The 23,193-nt window shown below is 52.5% G+C and overlaps 3 protein-coding genes across 3 annotated transcripts; 2 read left to right on the plus strand and 1 right to left on the minus strand.

Moving 5' to 3' along the window:
* Positions 1-982: 982 nt before the first annotated feature.
* On the plus strand, positions 983-15,748 carry VKORC1 (vitamin K epoxide reductase complex subunit 1). Its single transcript, XM_077760272.1, has 4 exons — positions 983-997; positions 13,624-13,960; positions 14,690-14,799; positions 15,285-15,748. The coding sequence occupies exons 2-4, from the start codon at positions 13,788-13,790 to the stop codon at positions 15,491-15,493; spliced, it is 492 nt and encodes a 163-aa protein (XP_077616398.1). The 5' UTR covers positions 983-997; positions 13,624-13,787; the 3' UTR covers positions 15,494-15,748.
* Positions 1,633-5,837, minus strand: BCKDK (branched chain keto acid dehydrogenase kinase). The gene is made up of 12 exons (XM_077760313.1): positions 5,735-5,837; positions 4,797-5,177; positions 4,604-4,672; positions 4,402-4,512; positions 4,041-4,088; positions 3,841-3,960; positions 3,661-3,759; positions 3,395-3,468; positions 2,968-3,096; positions 2,787-2,876; positions 2,159-2,317; positions 1,633-2,067 (listed from the first exon to the last, which is right to left on the minus strand). Exons 2-12 carry the CDS (start codon positions 4,989-4,991, stop codon positions 1,923-1,925), a joined length of 1,239 nt encoding a protein of 412 aa, XP_077616439.1. The 5' UTR covers positions 4,992-5,177; positions 5,735-5,837; the 3' UTR covers positions 1,633-1,922.
* A 955-nt stretch (positions 15,749-16,703) lies between the features above and the next one.
* Positions 16,704-22,805, plus strand: PRSS53 (serine protease 53). The gene is made up of 10 exons (XM_077760314.1): positions 16,704-17,730; positions 18,659-18,947; positions 19,278-19,543; positions 19,676-19,830; positions 19,990-20,209; positions 20,974-21,124; positions 21,211-21,455; positions 21,538-21,683; positions 21,916-22,132; positions 22,423-22,805. The coding sequence occupies exons 1-10, from the start codon at positions 17,673-17,675 to the stop codon at positions 22,440-22,442; spliced, it is 1,767 nt and encodes a 588-aa protein (XP_077616440.1). The 5' UTR covers positions 16,704-17,672; the 3' UTR covers positions 22,443-22,805.
* The last annotated feature ends 388 nt before the right edge of the window (positions 22,806-23,193 follow it).

A 23,193-nucleotide genomic window follows, 5' to 3' on the forward strand; every position in this document is an offset into this window, starting at 1 on the left:
CTGCTACTTACACGCTCATACCCTGTCTCTCCCACTCTCAAAAATAAACTAACACTTAAAAAATCTTTTTTAAGGGACGCCTGGGTGGCTCAGTTGGTTAAGCTAGTCCGATTTCGGCCCAGGTCATGATGTCACGGTTCGTGGGTTCGAGCCCCGCGTCGGGCTATGTGCTGATCGCAAGCTCAGAGCCTGGAGCCTGCATGGGATTTTGTCTCCCTCTCTCTCTGACCCTCCTCTGCTCATGCTCTCTCTCTCTCTCTCAGCAATTTAAAAAAAAAAAAAAAAGAATATGGAGAAATAAGTCAGGCAAGACAAAATTAAAATTGTAATGCCTTCTCCCACTCCCCATCCCACCCCCCACCTTCAAGATTGTTATTCTATTCACCCAGGGTTCTGGTGCATCACTTTTGACTTCACTCAACATCTTGTTACAGGGATGCTGTCCTTTCTAGTTCAGGATTAACCCTAGCTTTATAAATCCCTCATCCAGGTTACTAAACCAACCTCCTCACTATTCTCCCTCCTCCTGTGCAAATCTGTTATTTCTAGAACTATGTAGATGCTTCACCCAGATCCTCTGGAATCTCTTTGTTACCTCTTCGGATCCATACCTACCCACCCTTACATCCCAACATAGACATTAACCAATGATTGTCAAGTAAAGGAGTCCATCAATGACTGTGGAAGTGAACTCTCTTGCCTCCAATTCTAAGGCAAAACTTAACGAGTTCTGGACTTTTGCCTGAGATGACATCCTTGTTTGGTTTCCTGCCCTTCCCTTTCCTGCTTCCCCTCCTCCCTAACCGGAGCACTTTCTCAACAAATCACATGGACACAAACCCTCCTTTCAGTGTCTGCTTTGAGGAAATCCAACTGGAACCATCCCTTCCTAGCTTAAAAGCTGTCCATGTATCGCTGCTGTCTGCAGAAGGCCCGTGGTTCTTGGCTGTACTCTGGCCTCACCCCCTGCACTGCAGCCAGCAGAATTTTCAGTCTGGTAAGTCACTGTGGTTTCAACCACCTGGCATTGACCTTCAGATACAATTCCTTCTCCCCTCAATCACCCACCTCCATCACCAGTCCCACCAAAGCAGGCTTTCAGGCCTGTCTTCCCCTCCCCTGGGTCCCACCTGCTCTCTGGAGCCCTTTCTTTTAGCCCTTCCTACCAGTGCCCCACTGTCCCTTGGCACCTGCCAGGGTATAATCTTGTGTGTTCCTTTTCCTTGGCAGAAGTAGGCACAGCTGGCAGGCAGTATTTTTAACCTGACTCAGGCTCAGGAATCAGGTGGCTCAGGTCGCCCAGTCTGGTGACCTTCACTTCCAGAACCTGTGACTGCCAGGAAGGGAAGAGTCAGAACTGACGCCTGAAGCTGGGCCAAGTTGGGCCTTCAAAATTATCTGGGACCCAGAAATATTTGTTAAGTGAAATGGTCTTTGCACAAACTGCCAGAGTCATCCCAAGTCCCGCCAAACCAAATGTACAGACTTGGGGGGCAATTCTATATGTAGCCTGCCAGGCTGTCGGGACAGTTAGAAGCTAGGACATGAACTAATTAAACCCAAGGGCCCAGGGAACCAGAACAGGGTGGAAACAAAAGCTCACCTGCCCTCCCCACACACGGGGCCCAAGAGGGCATTCAAAATGTGAACTTTAATAACAAACAGCAGTCAAGGTGGGGGTTCCCCAGGAACGAGAATAACGGAGCTGGTGCTGGAGGCCTCAAGGGTCCCCACTTCCTGTCCTCCAAGGCCTGGAGGCAGGGAGGCAGCAGCACCGGGCTCCATGTAATTCCATATATTTGGGGCCCTAAGACCCCAGATGCAGCAGCATGTGGAGCAGGGCGACACCCTGCCTCACCCAGAAGGTCCCGGCAGGGTGTGCAGCCCAGGCCAGGCAGGCAAGCAGGCCCCGGGCTGTGGGGTCAGATGCGGAAGCTTTCCTCTCGGCCATCAATGTGACGGAGCCGCAAGTAGACATCTGTGCCAATGCCCTGCAGGGACTGCAGCCGGAGGGAGCCACCGAGGTATTCCGCGTAGGCCCGTGAGGTGGGCAGCCCGAAGCCGAAGCTAGGATGGATGGGGCAGAGGACAGGGGCTTCAGAGGCTTGAGTCTCCTGGGGCCCCCCCCACTCCCCACTGTGGCCAGGTGGGGCCTCACCCGTGCATGGGCCCTGACTGGCCGCCACTGTGCATGTCCAGGTGACCAAAAAGGGGGCTGATCCGAGGGTCCTGGGTGCTGGCCTCAGCTGTAGTGAAGTGGTAGTCCATAACCCGATCCAGGTCTTTGTGAGCGATTCCCCCGCCCCGGTCTGAAATCCTGGCAGAATGTTGATAACATGGACTTGGCTCAGCTTTGGCGGGGGCCTCACTACCTCCCAAGCAAATAGTACCGAGTGAGCCTTCCTACCCCCTCCACCCAAAGATGGAATATGGTCCACCTGGACCCTTGGGCCTTGTTTTTTATGAGTGGCATCCTTCCATCCTCACTTCTGCTGGGCCACTGGCTGCTTATACCATCTCACAGGATTTTACATTTATTCTCAAGCCAGCATCGTGGACTGGTTACTCCTGGCTCCTCAGTCCAGGCCTTTCAGTTGCTGACAAGCACAGAGCCCTGGAGCCTGCAGCTGGCCCCAGATCCATTCATATCCAGTTCATGGCATTCTCAGAAACGAAGAGTATCTTGTCTCAGAGTGGGGCAGGTACTGGCTCAAGGTCACAGAGCAAGTCAGAAACAGTGCCTAGAACCCCCATATGTCCCAGCCCAACTCCCACTGAGAGCAAACCTGATGACGAGATCAATATCATTGTTGGCGATGGTGATGACCACATCTGGGACATTGTAGGGAGTATCCAGGTGACTCTCCATCGTGGCTCTATGCAGGGAGGGAAGACCAGTAGGTAGTGGCATCCCAGCTTCACCCCTGTTCCTGTCTTGCCCCCTTTCAACATATCCAGCCAACCCACCTCATGGCGTTCTTGAGGAGCTCAGGCAGGATGTAGTCCAGTGGCATGGGGATGAAGGGGAAGCGGGCAGCCACGTGTCCATTGATGCGGACGCGGGGGGCATTGCCATACTTGTGCTCACACAGGCGTCTGTGGATAGGAGCAAGCATTCCAACCTAGACCAGTGATTCTCAGATGGAGGTGATTCTGTCCCCACCACCCCTAGAGAAATTTTGCAATTTCTAGAGACATTTTTCCTGGCCACAGCTAGAAGTTGTATTAAGTAAAAGCCCAACAAGCACAAGACAGCTCCTACAAATTATCTGACCCAAAATGTTAATTGTGTCACATTTGAGAAAGCTTGCCCTAGACCATTCCCTAGGCTAGGGCTCAGACCCAAGCCTTCTGGGTTAGAAGACATCCACCCCCTTAGCTGTTCTAGCCTCACCTGGCAAAGTCCACCCACTTTTCAATAATCTTCTTTGGCGACAGGCGAGTGCAGATGATGCCAACAAAGTCGGGCTGGCAGGAGAAAGAAGGTCAAGACTAAGCAGCACCTTGACTCACACCATGGCCACCAAATGTTTGCAATCTTTGGACCTCTGAAGCAGCCCAAACCTCTCCCCAGGTCCTTGGCCCAGTCCCCAGCCCAAGGAGGCCCCTGGCTCAGTACCCTCTGCCCCACCTGATAGGTCTCAGATCCCAGCACCCCACCTTGTCCTCATGTAGTGCCAGATGATGTGTGGCCAACATTCGGATCCCGAGCCTTGAAGTCAGTGTCTTGTCCAAGAAGTAGCGGACGAGCTTCTCGTCCTGTAAAGAGTGGGGTCTCAGAAACTCTGTGCCTTTCCCAGCCCCCCAGTAGGCACGGGCGTCCACTGTGCTGCCCCTAACCTCTATGTGCTTCCGGCTCTCACGTAGGCCCTCAGCTAAGAGGGTCACCACATCCTTGTGGTCATCCAGCAGCTGTCGCACCAGCTGGCAGTACTGGGCCTCGTCCGCCTGGTCCTTGATCTATAGGCCACAGAGTCATAAGCATGGATGTTCCAGCCTTGACCTCTCAGCCCCTCACCCTGCCCTGGCCCAGCCCTCACCGGAGGGAAGTCTGTCAGCTTCTGGAACGCACGGATGTACAACTCGTGCTGCAAGGAAGAGGTGTGGGAATTCACAGGGATGTTATGGGCACTGGGTAGAGAACAGCCACCCATGCTTACCCATGGTGATTGCCATCTACCCCAATTCACTTGGTTTATACCCCCATCATGGCCTTTTAAGCCTCCACGTATAGTCAGCTTTGGCCTCTGAAGGCTGGGATCTGAGTTTTCTGTGGCCCTGAAACCTTTTGGCAGACAAGTCTCTGCCACTCTAGTCCCGTTTCCCAATATACCCCTTGGGCAGTGGGCACATTGATCTAAGGTCCCCTCTAGAGAAACCCACGCCCCGAGACCACCTTACCACGTGCAATATGGTGGGGTTGCAGCCAATGATAAAAGGAAGGCTACGGAAGCCCTTGATGCGGTGAGCAATCCTCACTGGCAACTCTTGCTGCAAATACCGGGCACTTTTCTAGAAAAGAAGACGGAAGTCAGGGCCAGGACATGAGTGGTTGGGCCAGAGCTCCAGGGACCAAGAGAGAAATAGGGTGCAGAAATCTTACCAGAAGGTGGCTGCCATCCTGAGAGCGGCCTGAATAGAGCATCATAGTCGGAGTGAGGCGGACTGAGGGCTGGAGGGGGGGGCACATGGGCTTTGAGCACAGGATCTGCAACACCCCACCCCCACCACATTAGCTCCACCCCTTCCCTGGACACCCTTTCCAGCTCCGGACCGGCATCTTGCCAGCTGCGCACCTTCTCTGCTGCCACATCGATGGCCGACTGGTTGTAAAAGGAGGTGACAGTCTTGGAGCGCTCCCGCGCCAGCTCCACGTGGTGTGTATCGGTGGCTGATGTGGAGCGGACCCGGAGCGACAGTGCAGGCCCCAGTAAGGGGCGGAGTGGAGGCCCACTCCGGGGACCACTTCCCAGCACAGACGCCAGTATCATCGTTCTGCTCTGCTCCTTTTTTTCTTTGTCGAACTAGGCAGCTGCTCGGGCAGAAGACCGGATACACGGACACGACCCCAAAACGGGGCAGGGGGTGTGTGGGTCCGAAGGGTCTCTTCTCTGACTTCAGGGGCAACAGCAGGTCAAGGATGCTGACAAGCTCAGCCCCCAGGGAACAGTTCCCATCTGTCAGGGAAAGGGAAGGGGGAGTTGTTAGGATCCGATTCCAGACAACCAGCACCGTATCTCCACGTGGGCACTTGGTGTTATCAGCCCTGGGCAATCTCTGCCCACCCATTCAACCGCCTCCCAAACACATACAGGCTGAGCCTGCACAACCTTGTTTTCCGGGGTAATTCTTCAATTTGAGGCTTTATCTGGTGTTTGGAGGGTTGGGGATCCTCAGACTCTTCCAGCCCGAAAACAACGCCCCCGCTCCCTAAGGTCCTGAGCACCCCAGTTCAGGGGGCGGGGTTGACCCCCTACTCAGCGCCTTTAGACCTGGGCCCCTCGAGTGTGGCCTGCTTATGTGTGGCACACAGTATTGTGCCCCCGGCTGCCTCAAAGTAGCGGCCCGGGAGTCGCCGTCTGGGTTTCCCCTCCGCAGGGTCACTTGGTTCGGCCCGGATCCCCCCCCATATGGTAGATGCCACCCCTGCCCACGCGCACGCCACAGTCCTGCGCAATGGCGGAGGCTATGAGCACGCGCCGCCAAGCCTCTGCAGGCAGGCTACTCCACTTACCGCGGTGCCAGGGCCAGGGCCAGAGCCGAGGTCCGAGCGGAACGGCCAACAGTCGACCGGCCGGGGTAGACAAGATCGCCTGCGCCCTCTGCCGCTGTGACGTCGCCTGGGCTTTGGGGGCCCGGTGCCTCCTGGGAGTTGTAGTTTGGAGCCAGCCCATCCCGGCCACACCCATGCTCCTGGACCCCCAAAATAAATTCCACGGCTCCTTCCACAGGTCTCTCGGAGTTATTTGTGGTCGCCCTGGGTCCCTCTCTCCTGCTTTATAAAATGGGCTTCCTGAGAGCTAACGGAAGAGGGCAGGAAGACCCTTAGATGCAAAGCAAACCGACCAAACCCTGAGTCCCTTCCCTGCTGTCCCAACCTCCTTCCATCTCTTGACTCATTTATGGAAAATCAAACTGCTGGTTCAAACCCCACCTCAGCACTTACTAGCTGGGGCAACTTACTTAAACTGCTCAATCGTTTAATTTCCATGTTGGTATAATGAGGATGTATCAACCTTGGGGTTGATGTGTGGATATGTGAGTTTATATATATGTAAATTGCCTGGAACAGTGCCAAGCAGAAATTAGCACTATCTGTTAGGTATGTTACTATTATTCATTCATACCTGCCACACTGCTTGGGTAATTTTCTGTGCCAGAAGAGGAGTTTGGGTATTGAATCAAATAAGTAGATCCTTCCCTGCTCCAAAGAGAAAGACAGTTTCAATGTCATTAATCCTGATGGTGATGGAAGCATTAAATAGGGTCTGGGACATTGGTACAGGTGCAACATGAGTAAGACTCAGTCAGGAGCCTAAGCTGGAACGGGAAGGGCATGGCAGGACAGAGAATAGCCTAGATAATCTGCAGATATACCTGCAGCCATGTAGAGGCTGGGAAGGAGAAGGGCCCAATGGGGTGGCCAGAACCAGACCATGAAGGGTGAGGAGTTTGCATTTGTTCTGAGGTACTAAGAAGTCACTGAAGGGTTTTGATTCAATCTGCTGGTTAAACAGAACTTTCTGGAAGTAGTGGTTGGGAGTGTGAGAGACCAGTGAAAAAGTAATTACCTTTTTCAAGCAGGAGATGATTGGGAGGAGACTTTTCAGTGTGTGTGTGTGTGTGTGTGTACACTTGTACTGATTGGATTTTTCTTTACCGTGGTTATGTGTTTTCTAAATATTTAAAAATTTTTTTTAAATATTTATTTTTGAGAGAGAGGTGCAGAGAGAGAGGGAGACAGAGGATCTGAAGTGGGCTCTGTGCTGACAGCAGAGAGCCCAATGTGGGGCTGGAACTCATGAACTGTGAGATCATGGCCTGAGCCAAAATCTGATAGTCAATCGACTGAGCCACCCAGGTGCCCCCCAATTAAAAAAATTTTTTTTAAATAGTTTTTATTTTATTTTTGAGACAGAGAGAGACACAGCATGAGCAGGGGAGGAGCGGGGGGGGGGGGGGACACAGAATCTGAAACAGGCTCCAGGCTCTGAGCTGCCAGCACAGAACCCGACGCCAGGCTCAAACCCACGAACCGCGAGACCTGGGCCGAAGTCGGACACTTAACCGACTGAGCCACCCAGGCGCCCCTTAATTTTTAAATTAATACCTGGTTAAGTGAGGCAGGCAACATCTTTGGAGCCCTAAGTCTGTCTTTAAACTTCAGCAGAGGTGGGCCCCTTCACTCTGGCTGACCTGCCTGAAGAATTGGGGGAAGGTGGGCATACCCATGAGGAAACGGCTCCCTGAGTCTCTGGATATCCTCTGTTCCCCCTAACCCCCACACCATTCCTACCCTTTCTTTCTCAGCATCCTGGCAATATCCCGGAGTGGGCAGAAGGCCACTCAGCTCTGAAGGCACGGCTTGAGCTGGTGGAAGAAGGGAGAAGGAAGGGTGGTTCGGGTGAGGAGGACAGCACGCACAGAGAAGCAAAGGGCACCGAGTGCTTTCAGTGTGCCAGAACTCGGCGCTCTCGCGTCCGCGGCGTGGACCAAAGCACACAAGCAGGAGGCGTCTGGGCAGGGCTTCACCCCTTTTTCACCCTGCGCGCTAGACCAGGGCTCGGCCTTAACTCGTTGCTGCCACCTAGCGGCGGAAGTTGGAAATACACCCCAGAGTTTCATAATCATAGAGCTCACCGTTGGCCAGGCACTCTTCTGAGAGCCCTTTGCGTATTAATTTCCATCTTCGTAACAGCCCGCTGAGGCAGGTACTATTGTTATTATCATTTTACAGAAAGATTAAAGACTTGTTCCCCTCTTTCCTCTCTGTCCTTTCCTCCCACATGCACTGGCTTCAGCCACTCTGGCCTCCCTGTTGCTCCCTAAACATACCAGTAACATTCCACCTCCGAGCCTCTCCCTGCCGTTCTCTCGCCTGGAATACCCTTCCCCTAGATAGCCATATAGCTTACCACCTCACCTTCTTCAAGCTTCTGCCAAAATGTCAATTGAATGAAGCCTGCACTGACCATCCTCTTTAAAACTGCAGTCACCTCCATTCCCCTTGCTCTGCTCTACCTTTTATTTGTAGCACTTATCACTAATAACATACTATATATTTTATGTATTTATTATATTAACTGCTCACTTTTTTCTCCTCTTCTAATATGTAAGACCAGAGCATGAATATTTGTCTGGTTTCCTAATTTATCCCAAACTCCTAACACAATCCCCTGGCACATAACATGTGCTCAGTAAACACTTGTTTTTTTTCTAACATTTATTTATTTTTGAGAGAGAGCGAGTGAGCACAAGCTGAGGAGGGGCAGAGGGAAAGAGACAGAATCCAAAGCAGGCTCCAGGTTCTGAGCTGTCAGCACAGAGCCAGACACAGGGCTCAAATCCACAAACTGTGAGATCATGACCTGAGCCGTAGTCAGTGGCTTAATCAACTGAGCCACCCAGGTGCCCCTCAGTAAACATTTGTTAAATAAATGAAGGAAATTTGGGGCTTTGTTTTCTGAGCTATTGAAATGGGACACTATTGAAAGGCAGAAAGTGACAGAACTACATTTTTTTTTTTTTTAAGGTAAACTCCAGGCCAAACGCTGGGCTTGAACTCACAACCTAGATCAAGAGTCACAGGCTCTACCAACTGAGCCAGCCAGGCGCCCCTACATCATTCTTTTTTGAATGGATCACTTTGATTGCAGTGTGGAGAATCAATCTGTGGATGTGGGACAAGTATACCTGGGAGACCAGCGAGGAGACAGCTGTATTTATCTAGATTACAGGGATTGAGAAAGTAGCCCAAAAGGAGCAGCTTAGGTGGATGGAGGGGCCATGTTTAAAATGGGAAATCCCAGAAAAGGAACAGGTGTGGGGAAATGTAAGGGGTTTGCTTTTGGGTGCATTGCATTGCATCTGATTGGCCTATGAGGCATCCAGATGGTGACATCCAAGAGGTGCTTCTATGGGGTTTGGAGCCCAGGAGAGAGATCTAAGCTCAGGTCAGAGGTTGGAAGTGGTGACCTATAGGGAGTAAGAGAAGAGACAGGGGAGAAAATGATGTTGTTCGAGGTGGAAGTTTGTATTTCCAAAAATGGCCCACCTCACATGAACTTCTTAGAATATGACTTCGACACTTCTCAGATCAAGAGATGGAGTTCTGGGCCGCCTGGGTGGCTTAGTCGGTTAAGCGTCCAACTTTCGCTTAGGTCATGATCTCGCGGTTCGTGGGTTCGAGCCCCGCGTCGGGCTCTGTGCTGACTGCCAGCTCAGAGCCTGGAGCCTGTTTCAGAGTCTGTGTCTCCCTCTCTCTCTGACCCTCCCCTGCTCACTCTGTCTCTCTCTCTCTCCTAGAAATAAAAAAAAAAAGAGAGATGGAGTTCTGGGGCACCTGAGTGAATCAGTCAGTTGAGCATCAAGACTCTTGATTTTGGTTCAGGTAGTGATTCCAGGGTCATGGGATCAAGCTCTGTGTTGGACTCTGCACTGAGTGTGGAGCCTGCTTGGGATTCTCTCTCTCTCTCTCTCTCTCTCTCTCTCTTTCTGTCTCTCTCCCTCTCCCCTGCTTGTGCTCTCTCTCAAAAAAAAAAAAAAAGAGAGAGAGAGAGACAGACAGAAAGATAGAGTTCCATGTTCTTCCCCTTGGAACTGAGGAGGCTTGTGTACAGTAAAAGGGATACTATGTGACTTTAAATATGCCTGGGTGGCTCAGTCGGTTAAGCTTCGGACTTCAGCTCAGGTCATGATCTTGTGGTCCGTGAGTTTGAGCTCAGCGTCAGGCTCTGTGATGACAGCTCAGAGCCTGGAGCCTACTTCACATTCTGTGTCTCCCTCTCTTTTTGCCCCTCCCCTACTCATGCCCTGTCTGTCTCTGAAAAATGAATAAACCTTTAAAAATTTTTTTTAAATAAAAGCTAAATCATAAAAAATGATTCGGTTTCCACTTGGCTCCCCGGAGTACCTGTACTAGAATCTTGAGCTGCCGTGTAAAGCAGTCTGACTGCCCTGTATTAATCCTGTATCACTGTGTAACAAACTATCACCACAACCATAGCAGCTCAAAATAATAAACATTTATTATCTCACACAGTTTCTTTGGGGCAGGAATCTGAAAGCAGCTAAGCTAGATGGTTCTGGCTCATGGTCTTTCATGAAGTTGCAGTCAAGATGTTGGCCGGAGAACCCATTTCCAGGGTACCTGTCTCACATGCTTGGCAAGTTAATGCTGATCATTGGTAAAAGGTTTCGGTTCCTTACTAGGTGGACTGTTCCCTAGGGCTGCTTAAGTGTCCTCACAACATGGCAACTGGCTTCACCTGGAGCCAGTGATCTAAGAGGGAGCAAGATGGAAGCTGTTATATCTTGACTTAGCTATGAAAGTGACACACTATAATTTCTGTCTTATTCTACGGGCTCAGGTCAACCCTGCCTAGCATGGGAAGAGACTATACCATGGTGTGAATGCTAGAAAATGGAAACCATTCAGAGCAATTTTGAAAGCTGACTATTGTAGCCTGGGGGCTGCTATGCTGGGAGAAAGCCCAAACTAGCCCCTAGAGAGAGACCACATGGATCTTGAGACTATGAAAAAAAAGAGAAAAAGGCCGCCTGGGTGGCTCAATCAGTTAAGCATCTGACTTCAGCTCAGGTGGTGATCTCATGGTTTGTGTGTTTGAGCCCCGCACTGGGGACAGCTCAGAGCCTGGAGCCTATTTTGGATTTTGTACCGCCCCCTCTCTGTGTCCTCCCCCACCCCCATTCTGTCTTTCTTCCTCTTTCTCAAAAATAAAACATCAAAAAATTTTTTAAAAAGAGAGAAAGAACTGTGAGGCAATCCCTCAGGTACTTCAATCTCTCATTGTTCCAGCCTTAACCATCATCTGGCTGCAACTATGGGAGCCAGACGTCTCAGCCAAAATTCTCTTTCCAAATTCCTAACCTATGTCCTCAATGATCCCCATCTTCTGGTATTCATACCATTCACCAGTCTCTTCCCACACTGAACAGGGCTGACCTGACCCCACAGGATAATGGAAAGAGATGAGAAACAGGCCTAAGTCCTAGCCCTCTGTATTGCTTTCCTATTACTGCTATAACAAATTACCACAACCTTAGTGGCTTAAAACAATATGAATTTATTATCTTATAGTTCTGATGTTCAGAAGTCTGACATGGGTCTCATTGGGCAAAAATTAAGATGTCAGCAGCTCCTTTCAGGACACTCTAGGGCAGAACCCATTTCTTTGCCTTTTCCTGCTTCTAGAGGCCACTCATACTCCTTACTTCATGACCTCCTTTCTCCATCTTCAAAGCCAGCAACATTGCATCTCTCTGTGCCTTTCTTCCATAGTACACTTCCCTGACATCCTTCTTCTGCTGCCCTTTGTCACTTTTTTATGTTAAATGTTTATTTTCGAGAGGGGGGGTAGTGTGGGGGACACAGAATTCGAAGCAGGCTCCAGGCTCTGCACTGTCAGCACAGAGCCCTACATGGGGCTCAAACCCATGAACCGTGAGACCATGACCTGAGCCAAAGTCGGAAGCTTAACTGACTGAGCCATCCAGGGGCCCCTGCCCTTTTTCACGTTTAAAAACTGTTTACTTTTTTGTAATCTCTACACCCAAGGTGGGGCTCAAACCCACAACCCTGAGATCAAGACTCTCGTGCTCTTCTGACTGAGCCAGCCAGGTGCCCCCCCCCCCCCCCNTGGCCCCAGGCTGTGAGCTGTCAGCACAGAGCCCGATGCGGGGCTTGAACCCATGAACTGGGGGATCATGACCTGAGCCAAAGTCAGACGCTTAACCGACTGAGCCACCCAGGTGCCCCTAAGATAATCTTTTAAAACCACAAGAATTAAGGGCGCCTGGATGGCTCAGTCACTTAAACGTCTGACTCTTGATTTCAGTTCAGGTCATGATCTCACAGTTTGTGAGATCAAGCCCCAAACTGGGCTCTGCGCTGAAAGCATGGAGCCTGTTTGGGGTTCTCTATCTCCTTCTCTTTGCCCCACTTTCTCTCTCAAAATAAATAAACTTTAAAAAAGGTTCATTAAAACCAGCAGATTAATAACCTTAATTCCATCTGCAACCTTAATTCCTGTTTGCCATGGAAACTGACATATCACAGGTCCCAGGGATTAGAACATGGGCATCTTTGGGAGCTGTTATTCTACTTCCATGCTGCCTAGAAGAGGCGTGCCTCTGAGAAGGGGCAGCTAGAGAGAGAGGAGAGCCATCAGGAGAGTGAAATATCACAGAATTCAGAGAAAGAAAGTTCCTGGGAAGGAGTGCTCAACAGCGACTAATACTGTTGCGAGGTCAAGAATGATAAGAACTCGGGGCGCCTGGGTGGTTTAGTCGGTTAAGCGTCCGACTTTCGCTTAGGTCATGATCTCGCGGTTCGTGGGTTCGAGCCCCGTGTCGGGCTCTGTGCTGACTGCCAGCTCGGAGCCTGGAGCCTGTTTCAGAGTCTGTGACTCCCTCTCTCTCTGACCCTCCCCTGCTCACGCTGTCTCTCTCTCTCTCCTAGAAATAAATAAAAATATTAAAAAAAAAAAGAATGATAAGAACTCAAAAATATCCATTGGAGGGGCACCTGGCTGGCTCAGTCTGAAGAGCACGTGACTCTGATCTCCCGGTGGGGAGTTCCAGCCTCGCACTTTGGGTACAGAGATTACTAAAAAGTATTTCTATGTATAGATATATACAGATACATGCATTGGATTTAGCATCCTGGTGACATCAGCCATTAGTTGTCAGGGGAGTGTTTGGGGGCGGGAGCTAGTTTATGATGTGCTGGGCAGCAAGGAAGAAGTGAGGAAGTACAGACTGGAACTGTAAAATCTTCCCAAAAACTTGATTGTGAAGGGAGATTTGTCACTGTTTCTAAAATGGGGAAAGAGAAGCGAGTTTCAATGCCTACCGAATGAAAGCTTGGAAAAGTGGGACTGTTGGGTTGATCCAGACTCAGGTTTTGCCAGGCTGGTGCCACAATATAACAGAGGTTAATAATGTCAGTGGTGTGGCAGTGGTGATGGAGCTGGGAATTTGAGGGAGAGAAAGACTGGTCGGCAGGAGGTGCTGATGAGGCGGGAGAGAATGACTGAACAAGCATTGAGGATTGGAATTATAGTGCTAATAGCATCTGAAATAATAATTTTAGGGGAAATGCTGGTTCTTGATCGGACCGCAGTATTCTCTGGATTCCCTGATCTCTAGGTCCTGGATGTTCCAATGCTTTGAACAGAGTTTGGCATGGCCTAAGCGCTATACTGTTAGCCACATTAATACAATTTTTTTTTTAACTCGGAGACTCCATTTCCCTTGAGGCGCTGAGGCCGCTCGGACTACAACTCCCATCATGCCTGACAGGCCTTGTGCTCTGTAATTACCCCTAATCCCTAATCTGTTTTCTCAGTCCCAGCATTCCTCCCTGTTTTCCTACTTTGCCAGCACGACCATCAAGTACTAGAAACAACCAGTGGATCAGGGAAGCGCGAAACCAGGCAGGCCAATCGCCCAGTCAGAGGGGCGGGAGAGGGCGTGGCCACATCCTGCTCCGCCCCTGCTCCGTGGCGGGTTCCCTACTGCTGGCGCTTCGGGAGATACGGTAAATCATGGGCGCTACCTGGGGGAACCCCGGATGGGTGCGGCTCGCGCTCTGCCTCGCGGGTTTAGTGCTCTCGCTCTACGCCCTGCACGTGAAGGCGGCGCGCGCCCGGGACCAGGATTACCGCGCGCTCTGCGACGTGGGCACCGCCATCAGCTGTTCGCGCGTCTTCTCCTCCAGGTGCGAGCGGGAGTGGTGGTGGCCAGGTTGCCAGATGATTCTGGAGTCTGGGAGCGGGATCCCTGGGAGCGGACGCACGGGGCGGGGCTGCTCGAGGGGGCGTTGCCTGGCGAAACTGTGTCTGAGATAGGGGTGTGGGGCCTGGGGCAGATAGTGCTGGGCGCTGGGGATATTATAGGGAGTAGCACATAGAGCCTGATGCCGGGGAATAACGGTAACCGGGCAGAAGGGGGAATGGGATAGTGTATAGGGGCTGATGATGGTCTTGGTCTTGGGGATGGCCGTAACGGGATAAGGTGGTCAGGTCTGGCTATGCTTGAGGGCCTGGGGTTGACCGAATACAAAGGAGGGGAGTGGATGGCCAGGGAGCTGGAGATCTAGAGGTCCAGGGCAGTGAGATTCTGCAGTGGATTCCCAGTCTGTGGTAGCTCTATAAAGCCAGGTCAAACCGTTCTACCTACCTTGCCATCTTAAGAATTATTGAAGGTCTAGGATGAAAAGAGGGGTGTATGGTGGAGTCACGCATGCCTAGCATGGGGATCGGGGAGGATAGGGACAGTGACGTGGAATCCTGAGCTAGCCAGGAGGTCATCGACCCTTGGACTCACAGGGGCATGGGGGTGGGGGAGAGGGAAAGTACAGCCTGTGTGGCTTCTTGGAATTCACCCCTCCAGGACAGGGCCAAAGCACTGGGCTGGCACTCCTAACCTGAGCCCTCCCCTCCACCAGGTGGGGCCGGGGGTTCGGACTGGTGGAACACGTGCTTGGCCAGGACAGCATCCTCAATCAATCCAATAGCATATTCGGTTGCATCTTCTACACATTACAGCTGTTGTTGGGTGAGTGGCCCCGCCCATTCCCTGCAGGCCCCGCCTCTTCTAACAAGCCCCTTCCCCTTTGGCCAGTCCAGCCCCATCCCTTATAATCTGGTGACCCAGACACGGGACAGCAAGCTGCTCATCACTGAACGCCCTGGGGTAGGAACTAAAAAGTCACTTGGTTTACTTACTATCAGGCAAAAGGCCCCTTAAAGACTTCCTAGGACTCCAATTTTATGAAAAGACTCAGAAGTTACTCTCTGGGAGGAATCCAAGGGCTGCTTCTCTTTCATCTCATGCAGAGCTCAGCAGGAAAATTCACTATTTGGGTTCCAGGGACCATTGAACAGATAGGCCCAAGGCCTTGATGAGGCTCATCAGAGCCTCTCATTTTGGAGACCCTTCCCCAGCCGCCCCTGATGTCTGGGTGGTACCATGAGGTCAAGGCAGTATTCTAGAGGTGGCCAGTCCCTGAAGCCCATACTTGAGCCTTGTCTGCCTTGCAGGTTGCCTCCGGGCCCGCTGGGCTTCTATCCTGCTGGTGCTGAGTTCCCTGGTGTCTCTCGCTGGTTCTGTCTACCTGGCCTGGATCCTATTCTTCGTACTCTATGATTTCTGCATCGTTTGCATCACCACCTATGCCATCAATGTGGGCCTGACGGTGCTCAGCTTCCGGGCGGTCCAGGAACCCCAGGACAAGGTCAAGGGGCACTGAGCCCTCACCCAAGCGAGGCTGACCTCATGCTCTGCTTTGGCATGTGAGCCTTGCCCAAGGGGGCCATGTCTGGGTCCTTTTAAGAGTCTGCAACCTGACCCCACCATACTCCCACACAAGACAATGGACCAAATGTGCCACACTCTTTCCTCAACCCTAGTGCCTTTGTCTCTGTCCCCAAGGACTGGTTTCCACAGCTCCTGCCATTGCCCAAGGAGGGAAGGTTCTGAGCAATAAAATTTCTTAAATAAATTAGCTAAGTCTGAGCCATCCATCTGCGAGGAACCCTAGTGTTGAGCCTCCCCCAATCTTGCCTCCTCTGGACTAGAAGGGTATGAGTCAGAGGGAGAGCGGGAGGCCTGCCTTGGAAGGGTGTTAGTCCCTTCTCCAGCGTGTGGAGTCAGCAAGACGTCGGATGCCATCAGCTCCCACCCCCAGGAAGCAGGCTGGCGGTTCTTTCCTGGGAAAGCCAAGCACACACTTACAAGGGCAACGTTCTGTGCATACTTGCTGGGAAGTTCTTCCTATGGTCTAACCTTAACCTCTCCAGCTGCCTTATCTACCACCCAAAGCCAGTTCTGGCAGCCCTGGAGGACCAGGAACAGGTTTTGAATATTTTTGTTTTATTTTTTCTGATATATACTAAGCATTTACATGCCAAGCACTGCTTAAGAATATGACATGTGTTAGGGGTGCCTGGGTGGCTCAGTTGGTTAAGTGTCCGACTTCGGCTTAGGCCATGATCTCATGATTCATGAGTTCGAGCCCCACATGGGGCTCTGTGCTGATAGCTTAGAGCCTGGAGCCTGCATTCTATTCTGTGTCTCCCTCTCTCTCTCTCTGCCCCTCCTCCACTCACGTTCTCTCTCTCTCTGTCTCTCAAAAATAAATGAACATTAAAAAAATTTAAAAACGTGACATGTGTTAACTCATGTAATCTTTATATATATCCAGCTGTATGAGGTAGGTACTTTTATTATCTCTATCTTGATGAGGAAACTGAGGTAGAGAGGGTAAGTAGTTTGTCTAAGTAGTTTGTCACACAGCTAGTGCCGGGGAAAGGGTTAGGGAGCCCTCAGGATTTGACCTCACCGGGGCCATCTGGCTCCAGTGTTTAATGCTCTTTTTTTTTTTTTTTTAATGTTTTTTAATGTTTTATCTATTTTTGAGAGAGAGAGAGTAGGGGCGTGGGTGGGCAGAGAGAGAGACCAGTGTCTATGCTCTTAACACAGCTACCTCTGTGGTGGGGTCAGGGTTCCTGAACAGTTTGGGCTGCCTAAGTTAGAAATCAGAAGGAAAAAAGGATGCAGCCTGAGTGTTCTTCCCTCCGGATTGAGTCTTCCACCACCTGCAAGAAATGTGGACACCACTGTAACACTGTTTCCTGGGAAGGCAGCAGAGATGTGCTGAGATTTGCTAGTCTCATTGCCAGGAAGTAGCAGAGAGCCCCAGCCGTCAATACTCAGCCCTGCACACACTGCCACTGAAGCAAGATGGGAGAAGGTATGTGAAACCCACCTGCATGTGGGCCTGGGAGAGAGGTGGGGGTGTGTGTGTGGAGCTGAAACAGAGGGAGACATGGGAGGGTATGCCCGCAGTGCCCTTCTCAGTTCCTGGAGGACAGCTTCCATTCTGGCCACAAGTTTACTCTATACTGGACTCTAAGTATTTTTTTAAATTATGTTTTATTTACTTTTGAGAGAGTGTGAGCAGGGGAGGGTCAGAGAGAGAGGGAGACACAGAATCCAAAGACAGGATCCAGGCTCTGAGCTGTCAGCATGGAGCCTGATGTGGGGCTCAAACCCTCAAACTGTGAGATCATGACCTGAGCTGAAGTCAGATGTTTAACCAGCTGAGCCACCCAGGTGCCCCCATCTAAGTATTTTTACATTCAACAATTCTGAGTTTTTCATACAAGGCATATAGGGGTTGACTGTCCAAGGTCAAGGTCACTCATGTAGTAAGTAGGGGAACTGGGAGTTGAACCAAGGCAGTCTGGCCGTGGCTGAGGCCCAGAGAAGGCCCAGGGTAACACAGTCACAACCCCAGAGCTGAGCTGCTGGCTCCCTTCTGGCACCTGACTCCTAGGCAACTGGGGGTGGAGCAAAGGTGGAGCTAGGGAGACCCAGGTGGCCTCTCTGAAAACCAGAGTACAGGCGGCAGAGTGGCTTGGAGCAGCATGAAGCAGAGCTGGGGACCAGAGCTGCTCATCCTGGGAGCAGTGGTCCTCACAGAGGGTGAGCCACCCATGTTTGGGTAGGGGAGTGGTACGGTAGGTGTTCAGGGGCCACCCTCTGCCCCGGCAGCCTTGCAGCCTGGTGTGTGTGTGAGGGGGCATGCCTCTGGGAGTGACCGTCTGCCTGTGGCGATGTCACCGTGTCCGGCTGTGTATCAGAGGAGGTGTATGTGGCCACCTATGTCAAAATGGGTGTGATTTTCTTGGGCTAGATTACAATCTATGTCTGTAGTCTTTATGCCTGTGTGTGTACCCTGTGTCTGTCTGCCTCTCTACTTCCAGAATGACCTTAGGCAAGTTCTGGGGGCCCTTTGGCCTCAGTCTCCCCATCCCTACCTATGCCCCATCTCTCCTGGTCCAAATGTTTCTGTGCCCGTGATGGAGAAGAGGCAGGGCCGGGGATCCTTTGGTAAAGTGTCTGGTGGTTTGTGGAAAGGGGGGGAGTCTGAGTCGTCAGAACAAGGGTGGGGTGAGTCTCAATCTCTTGGAGCCCTCCCCCACTCAGACATGACGTCGGCCTCTAATCCTTCCTCTTAGGCATTCACAGCTGAGGGCACAATTAAGCTAATGCTCTCCACATATACAGGCCGCCTCCCTGACTCAGTGGCGGGGGCTGGAGTTAGGGGATCTGAAGCCTGGAGGAAGGTTGGATTAGTCCCAAGCTGAACCCTGGCCCTGCTTCTCGGGCCCAGGACTGCTGAGCACAGCTGAAGGAGGAGAATTAATTACTGAGTGTACGCTCTGAATAAGTTCCAATAAAAGCTGTTTCTTGACCTCATATATTTTCATTCTGGGAGGGGCTGGTAAGGTAGCCTACACAGTCATAGGCAAGGACCCAGGGTCCATCCCCCAAAACCTATCCTTTTCACCAAGGCTGGGCCAGGCAGATAAGGCTCCCCCAAGTCTCACTTGTGTCTCTCTCTTCCCAGGTCTTCAAGCAGCTCAGCACGGTAAGCTTTGGGGACATGGGGCCAGGCCTTCCTTGGGTCTGGCATGGGCCTGTGGTGAGGACAGGACAGGGACCTTCTGTCAGTCTGATCCACCCCTCTCCGCAGTATGTGGGCAGCGCGGCCCTGCCCCCCCCGAGCCTCAGGAGGGCAACACAGTACGTGGTGAGTGGCCGTGGCAAGCCAGTGTAAGGAGGCAGGGCATCCACATCTGCAGCGGATCCCTGGTGGCGGACACCTGGGTCCTCACTGCTGCCCACTGCTTTGAAAAGTGAGTCATGGCTGGGATCAGAGTTTCTGACTTTCGGGGGTGGGGTGAGTGATTATATTCCCAAACTCTGTAAAACTGACCCCTGCCCCTAGAATCACAAAGAACCATTTACTGAAAGTACGCCATGTGCCAGGTACACATTATCAAGTTAATCTTAACTTCTCATGGTAGAAGCCTTACAAATGAAAAAACTGAGGTTGGGAGAGAGAAGGGCCTTGCTTAAAGCTCTGGGGTGATTTTTGTCCATCTTTCACCTACCTGGTGGTGTCCCCTATGGTGTCACTGTCCCCCTTTGCATTCAGTGCCTCAGCCTTATCCCTCCCCTTCCAGGGCAGCAGTGACAGACCTGAACTCCTGGTCAGTTGTCCTGGGTTCTCTGCAACGTGAGGGGCTGAGCCCAGGGGCCGAGGAGGTGGGGGTGACTGCTCTGCAGCTGCCAAGGGCCTATAACCACTACAGCCAGGGCTCAGACCTGGCCCTGCTCCGACTCGCCCACCCCACGGCCCACACACCCCTCTGCTTGCCCCAGTCGACTCATCGCTTTCCTTTTGGGACCTCCTGCTGGGCTACTGGCTGGGACCAGGACACCAATGATGGTAAGTGCTGTCCCAGACGAAAGCCCACAGAGACACTATGCTTGCCCAAGGACACACAGCCTCAGCTGCCAACTGTCCGTGCTCAGTCTCCCTTGTACCACCCCCCCCCCCCAATTCCCTTTCTTTTGCCAGCTCCCAGGACACTACGGAATCTCCGCCTGCGCCTAATCAGCCGCCCCACGTGTAATTGTCTCTACAACCGGCTGCACCAGCGGCTGCTGACTAGCCCAGCTCGGCCTGGGATGCTGTGTGGGGGCGCCCAGCCTGGGGTGCAGGGGCCCTGTCAGGTCTGATGGGAAAGATGAGAAGGGAGCAGAAAGGGAGGGGGCCTAGCCCTGGGCTAGGTGCATGAGCTATAGGGATGGGTGGACATGCCACTGTTAAAGGGTGTCTGTCCCTGGCTTGGGGCTGAAGTGTCTATACTTGACTCCTTTTTCTGGCTCCAGGGAGATTCTGGGGGCCCTGTGCTGTGCCGTGAGCCTGATGGACATTGGGTTCAGGCTGGGATCATCAGCTTTGCATCAAGCTGTGCCCAAGAAGACACTCCTGTGCTTCTGACCAGTATGGCTGCTCATAGCTCCTGGCTGCAGGCTCGAGCCGAAGGAGCAGCCTTCCTGTCCCAGAACCCAGAGATCCCGGAGATCAGTGATGAGGACAGCTGTGTAGGTATGAGCGGGGGGGTGTTTGGAGTGGGACATGTTCTGGGCAGCAGACAGAAACACAGTGAAGCAAGTTTCAGCTCAGAACAGAGAATTGGTAGGAGCCAATCACACATTGCCAGGGGCTAAGTAGGGGCCCTTAAGGCCCCTTTCAGCCTCTAAGGTGGGAACCATCCCATTTAAGGGCTGAGAGGCACAGATACTTCTGAACTTTGTGCATTTAGAGTTTCGGTATGAAGAGGGATCTCTGAAATCTGATTGAAGGTTGTGGGGGCAAACTGCAAGTTTCCAAGCAGGGGCCCAGTGAGACTGGACAGGGCAGGGCTCCCACTCCAGATTCTGGCATTAAGTGACTAACATGCAAATTGCATGCAAAATTATTTCTGGGACGGAAGCTTTACCTTGATGGTTAAGAGAAGTACTAGTGAGCCAGGAATTCTGGGGCCAGTCCAAGCCCCGAGGGGCACAGACAGTTGGGGTGGGAGAATGATGAGCGGGGCCACTCCCATGAGGCTAGACCATCGGGGTTTAAAAGCTTAGGCCCTCCCTGGCTTTTGGGTCTCAAGTCGGCTACCTGCCTGTGGTTGGTTACTGAGCTAGAAAATCACTTAACCTCTCTGGAACTTTGGTTACTTCGGTAATGAGGGTAACAAAATCCAACTTAAGAGGAGATCATGAGGATTTGATGGTACGTGGGAAGGGCTTAGCACAGGGCCAGGCATGCAGTGAGCACTTAGCAAGAAGGCAGATGATGTAATCCATCTGTTCCAGCCTGTGGCTCCTTGAGGAGAAGAGGTCCCCAGGCAGGAGCTCCCTCCCCCTGGCCCTGGGATGCGAGGCTGAAGCACCGGGGGAATCTGGCCTGTGGTGGAGCCCTGGTGTCAGAGGAGGTAGTGCTGACTGCTGCCCACTGCTTCATTGGGTGAGCCATGTCTCTCTTGCCTTCATGCCCCTGCCCTCGCTGGCAGCCCTGCCACGCGATGCCGTCAATGATGCCTCTCTGCACAGGCGCCAGACCCCAGAGGAGTGGAGCATAGGGCTGGGAGCCGGACCAGAGGAACGGGACCTGAAGCAGATCATCCTGCATGGGGCTTATACCCATCCAGAGGGGGGCTACGATGTGGCACTCCTGCTGCTGTCCCGACCTGTGACACTGGGCCCCAGCCTTCGGCCCCTCTGCCTGCCGTATGCCGACCACCACCTGCCAGGTGGGGAACGTGGCTGGGTCCTGGGGCTGCCCCGCCAAGGAGCAGGTATGTAGGACAGGCCCACCAGCAGCTGTGTGTCCATCCTAGAGGCTGTTGGGCTGGCTGGGTCTTCTCCCTTGCCCTATAGGTGCCAGCTCCCCTCAGACAGTGCCTGTGACCCTCTTGGGACCCAGGGCCTGCAGCCGGCTGCATTCAGCTCTTGGAAGCGACAGTATCCCCATTCTGCCAGGGATGGTGTGTACCAGTGTTGTGGGTGAGCCGCCCCACTGTGAGGTGAGCCTGTCCCCCAAACCTTACTCCACAGACCCCTGGCGTCTTTATCCTGTAACTCACACACAGACCTCTGCCAGGCATGGCCTCTAGACTTGCCTCTCACTTGAAATTGGGCCTTTCTGCCAACTGGCTCCCAAAGAGCCAGAGCCTCATCCCAGCCCCTAGCCCCTTCTGCCCCCACAGCTGCCTACGGAAGAGAGGAAGTCACCCAGTGTCACCTGACTCCTGACAGGGCCTGTCTGGGGCACCTCTGGTGCACGAGGTGAGAGGCACATGGTTCCTGGCTGGGCTACACAGCTTTGGAGATGCCTGCCAAGGGCCTGCAAGGCCTGCAGTCTTCACGGCACTTCCCGCCTATGAGAACTGGGTCAGCAGTTTGGACTGGCAGGTCTATTTTGCTGAGGAGCCGGAGCCTGAGCCAGAGACTGGAAGCTGCTTGGCCAACATGAGTACGTGGCCCTGGGGCCTCCCTGCCAACTGTTCCCTCTCCAGACCCATTCTCTCTCAGTCCAGGGAAAGATCTGTTCTGATCCCCCTCTAGCTGCCCTGGGTGGGGGGGAGGGGTGGACAAAACTCAGGTTCCTAATCATTGTGACTTGGAGCAGGCCTCTCAACGTCTTCAAACCTCAGTTTTCTCATCTGTCATGGGGGTTAAGTAGCACCTTCTTCCTTTTCCTTCCAGGGAAGGAGGAAGGTTTGGAGATGAGGCCAACCCCACCCTCCTTCCTTTCCCTGACAGGCAAACCAGCTGGCTGTTGACAGGTGGCTCTGGGATGCTGCAGGTGCAGTGAGACAATTCCTGCATCACTGCCCCTGTCCCTCTCCCATTCCCCCCACCCACGCGTGATTCCAGGCACCGGGGCAGGCCCACCAGCCCAGTGGGCTCTGGGAAGGAGCGCGCCGGGACCAGCAGTTGCCCTTACTCCCCACCCTGCAGGCCAGGGAGATGTCGCCTGTAGCTGCTTCCCTACGCCCAGCTCTGCAGTCCGACGCAGGCGTCCCCAGCCTTCCCTAGTCTTCGTCCCCAGATATGATCACACCAGCCACTTACTTTGAAAATTTCTTTTTTTTTGGGGGGGGGAGCAGTTTTCCTTTTTTTTTTAAACTTAAATAAATTGTTACAAAATAGACTTTAGAAAATAAGTTACAAATTGTAGCAAAAGGCTCCCCTTCCACAGGCAACAGTCCCACCTGTGGCTCTCTGAATCCACCTCTCCCTGGCGTTGGAATCTGGCTGGTGACAGTGGACCCACATTGTGGCAGAGTCTGGCACAGGCTTCCTTGCAGGGCTGGTCATAGGGAAGAGCATAATGACAACGGCTGGGGAAAGGAGAGCCTGCAAGGATGGGGACATGAGGAACACCTTATGCCCTGCATGGACAAGAAGCCAGATCTGGGTCCTCTTCACAGCAGGAGAGGAGAATAAGAGATGAGGATGCCTGACTACTCCTGAGCAAAACATGGAGATCAAGCCTTTCCCTACAACCCGCCCCCCACCCCACCCCGCCCC

This window comes from Crocuta crocuta, unplaced genomic scaffold, assembly GCF_008692635.1.
Source record: "Crocuta crocuta isolate KB4526 unplaced genomic scaffold, BGI_CrCroc_1.0 scaffold73, whole genome shotgun sequence".
NCBI classification, from domain to species: Eukaryota; Metazoa; Chordata; class Mammalia; order Carnivora; family Hyaenidae; genus Crocuta; species Crocuta crocuta.